The following is a 2,371-nucleotide window of genomic DNA, read 5'->3' on the forward strand; positions in this document are numbered from 1 at the left end:
TACGAGACCAAATCCGATGTGGATTTCCTACGTATCCCGCCATGTGAATCAGGTCAAGAAATAGTTCCAATACACGATAAAAACATTACATGAAAATGAAATAGAAACTTCTAGATGTAATATATCTGAACCGTATCTGCATTGATCGCTTTCGACCATATCTTACCATCCATTTATGCTAGAATCAAAGCTCCTCCTATCAGTACTCGTTGAACCATATAAGGTCTTTGCCATTTAGGTGCAAACTTTCCCTTACCTTCATCTTGGAGAGGGAATATTCGCTTCTACACCAATTTTCCCAATTCGAAGTGTCTCAATCGTACTTTCTTGTTGAAAGCTTTGTCCATCCTGTGTTGATAAAGTTGCCCGTGACAAACTGCATTTATTTTCTTTTCATCAATTAGTATCAACTCTTCATATCAATTTTGCATCCATTTGACATCACTCAACAGAACTTCTTGGATAATCCTCAGAGATGGCATCTCAACTTCCATTGGTAACACTGCTTCCATTCCATAAACCAAATGATAAGGTGTTGCCTCAGTAGAAGTACTTATTATGGTGCGGTAGACAAAAAGGGAAAATGGTAAATTCTCATGCCAATGCTTGTAGTTATCAATCATATTCCACCGTATCCTCTTGATATTTTTGTTGGCTGCCTCAACTGCTCCATTCATCTGAAGTCGATAAGGAGTGGAATTACGGTGAATAATTTTGAACTTCTCAAATATATCATGCATCAAACCGCTATTGAGATTAAATCCATTATCTGTAATAATTGACTCAGGGATCCCAAATCTACAAATGAGTTTATTTTGGAAAAAATCTGCCACCAACTTCTTTGTCACAGACTTGTATGAAGATGCTTCTACCCACTTTATGAATTAATCAATAGCTACCATAATGAACCTGTGTTCATTTGAGGCGGCTGGCTCCATAGGGCCAATGAAATCCATTCCCCAAGCTGCAAACGTCCAAGGATAACTCATCATATTTAACTTATTTGGTGGAACCCGAATCAAATCACCATGAATCTGACATTGATGACACCTTCTCACAAAACGAATGCAGTTTGTTTCTATGGTCATTCAGAAATATCCATCTCGTAGAATCCTCTTTGCCAAGTAAAACGATTCATGTGTGACCCACATGTACCCCCATGTATTTCTTCAATCAACTTGCTTGCTTCTTGAGAGTTAACACACCTTAATAATCCCAAATTTGGTGCCTTCCTATAAAGGAATTCTCCACTTAGGAAAAAGTGATTTGCGAGTCTTCGAAGTGTCCTCTTTTGAACATTGTTCACGCCTTCCAGATAGTCTCCTTCCCTGAGATTCATGTGAATGTCATAGAACCAATGTTCTCCATCCGGTTCTTTACCTACATGAAAACAATAGGATGGTTGATCCTGCACATTCACCTTGCTTTGATCTATATAGTTCTTGTCTGGATGTTGAATCATAGAAGCTAGGGTTGCCAAAGCATGTGCAAACTCATTCTTATCTCAAGGAATATTCTTGAATCTATCTTAACGAATTTCTTGCACAATTATTTCACAGACAACAGATATGGGAGTATCTTCACATTCTTGGTGCTCCATTCGCCTTTAACCTAATAAATCAACAAGTCGGAATCACCTATAACAAACAATTATTGTATGCTCATATCAGTAGAATTATGAGCCCAAGAACACAAGCCTCGTACTATGCTATATTATTTTTGCATAGGAATCTGAACTTTGTTGAGATAGGATAATGTTGACCTGATTATGAAATTAACACTGCTCCAGCACCGACTACATTGGAATTCGCAGCACTATAAAAAAAATTCTCCGCCATGGATATTCTTCTAAAATATCCTCTCCAGTAAATAAAACCTCTTCATCAGGAAAATAAGTTTTAAGAGGCTTGTACTCTTCATACACATGATTTCAGGGAGATGATCAGCTAGCGGTTGTCCCTTGATGGCCTTTTGAGTGACAAAAACAATGTCGAATTCACATAGTAAAAATTTGCACTTTGCCAACCTCCAGTAGGCTTCTGAAAGATATACTTGAGCGGATCAATCCTTGAGATGAGAAAAGTGGTATACGCACATAAGTAATTTCTTAACTTTTCTGCAACCCAAGTCAAGGAACAACAAGTGCGCTCCAATAAATTATACTGAGCTTCATAAGTAGTGAACTCTTTTCTTAGGTAATATGTAGCTTGCTCCTTCTTTGCAGTTTCATCATGTTGTCCCAGTACACATCCAAATGCATTGTGAGACACCGAAAAATACAACAACATGGTCTTCCAAATTTTGGGGGGACTAAAACCGGTGGACTAGATAAATACTCCTTGATTCTGTCAAAAACTTTTTGATAATCCCC

At 37.8% G+C, this 2,371-nt stretch overlaps 1 protein-coding gene across 1 annotated transcript; it reads right to left on the reverse strand.

Moving 5' to 3' along the window:
* Window positions 1-419: 419 nt before the first annotated feature.
* On the reverse strand, window positions 420-992 carry LOC107062824 (uncharacterized). The gene is made up of 2 exons (XM_015313929.1): window positions 910-992; window positions 420-798 (listed from the first exon to the last, which is right to left on the reverse strand). The coding sequence occupies exons 1-2, from the start codon at window positions 990-992 to the stop codon at window positions 420-422; spliced, it is 462 nt and encodes a 153-aa protein (XP_015169415.1).
* Window positions 993-2,371: the final 1,379 nt, after the last annotated feature.

Source organism: Solanum tuberosum, unplaced genomic scaffold (assembly GCF_000226075.1).
Source record: "Solanum tuberosum cultivar DM 1-3 516 R44 unplaced genomic scaffold, SolTub_3.0 scf00014, whole genome shotgun sequence".
Taxonomy (NCBI): Eukaryota; Viridiplantae; Streptophyta; class Magnoliopsida; order Solanales; family Solanaceae; genus Solanum; species Solanum tuberosum.

Bases quoted from the DNA above. Each gene is read 5' to 3' on its own strand.
- LOC107062824 (XM_015313929.1), bottom strand. From the start codon at position 992: ATGATGAGTTATCCTTGGACGTTTGCAGCTTGGGGAATGGATTTCATT. The intron at 799-909 runs GTTCATTATGGT...ACTCATTTGTAG, and splicing joins GCCGCCTCAAATGAACACAG to ATTTGGGATCCCTGAGTCAA.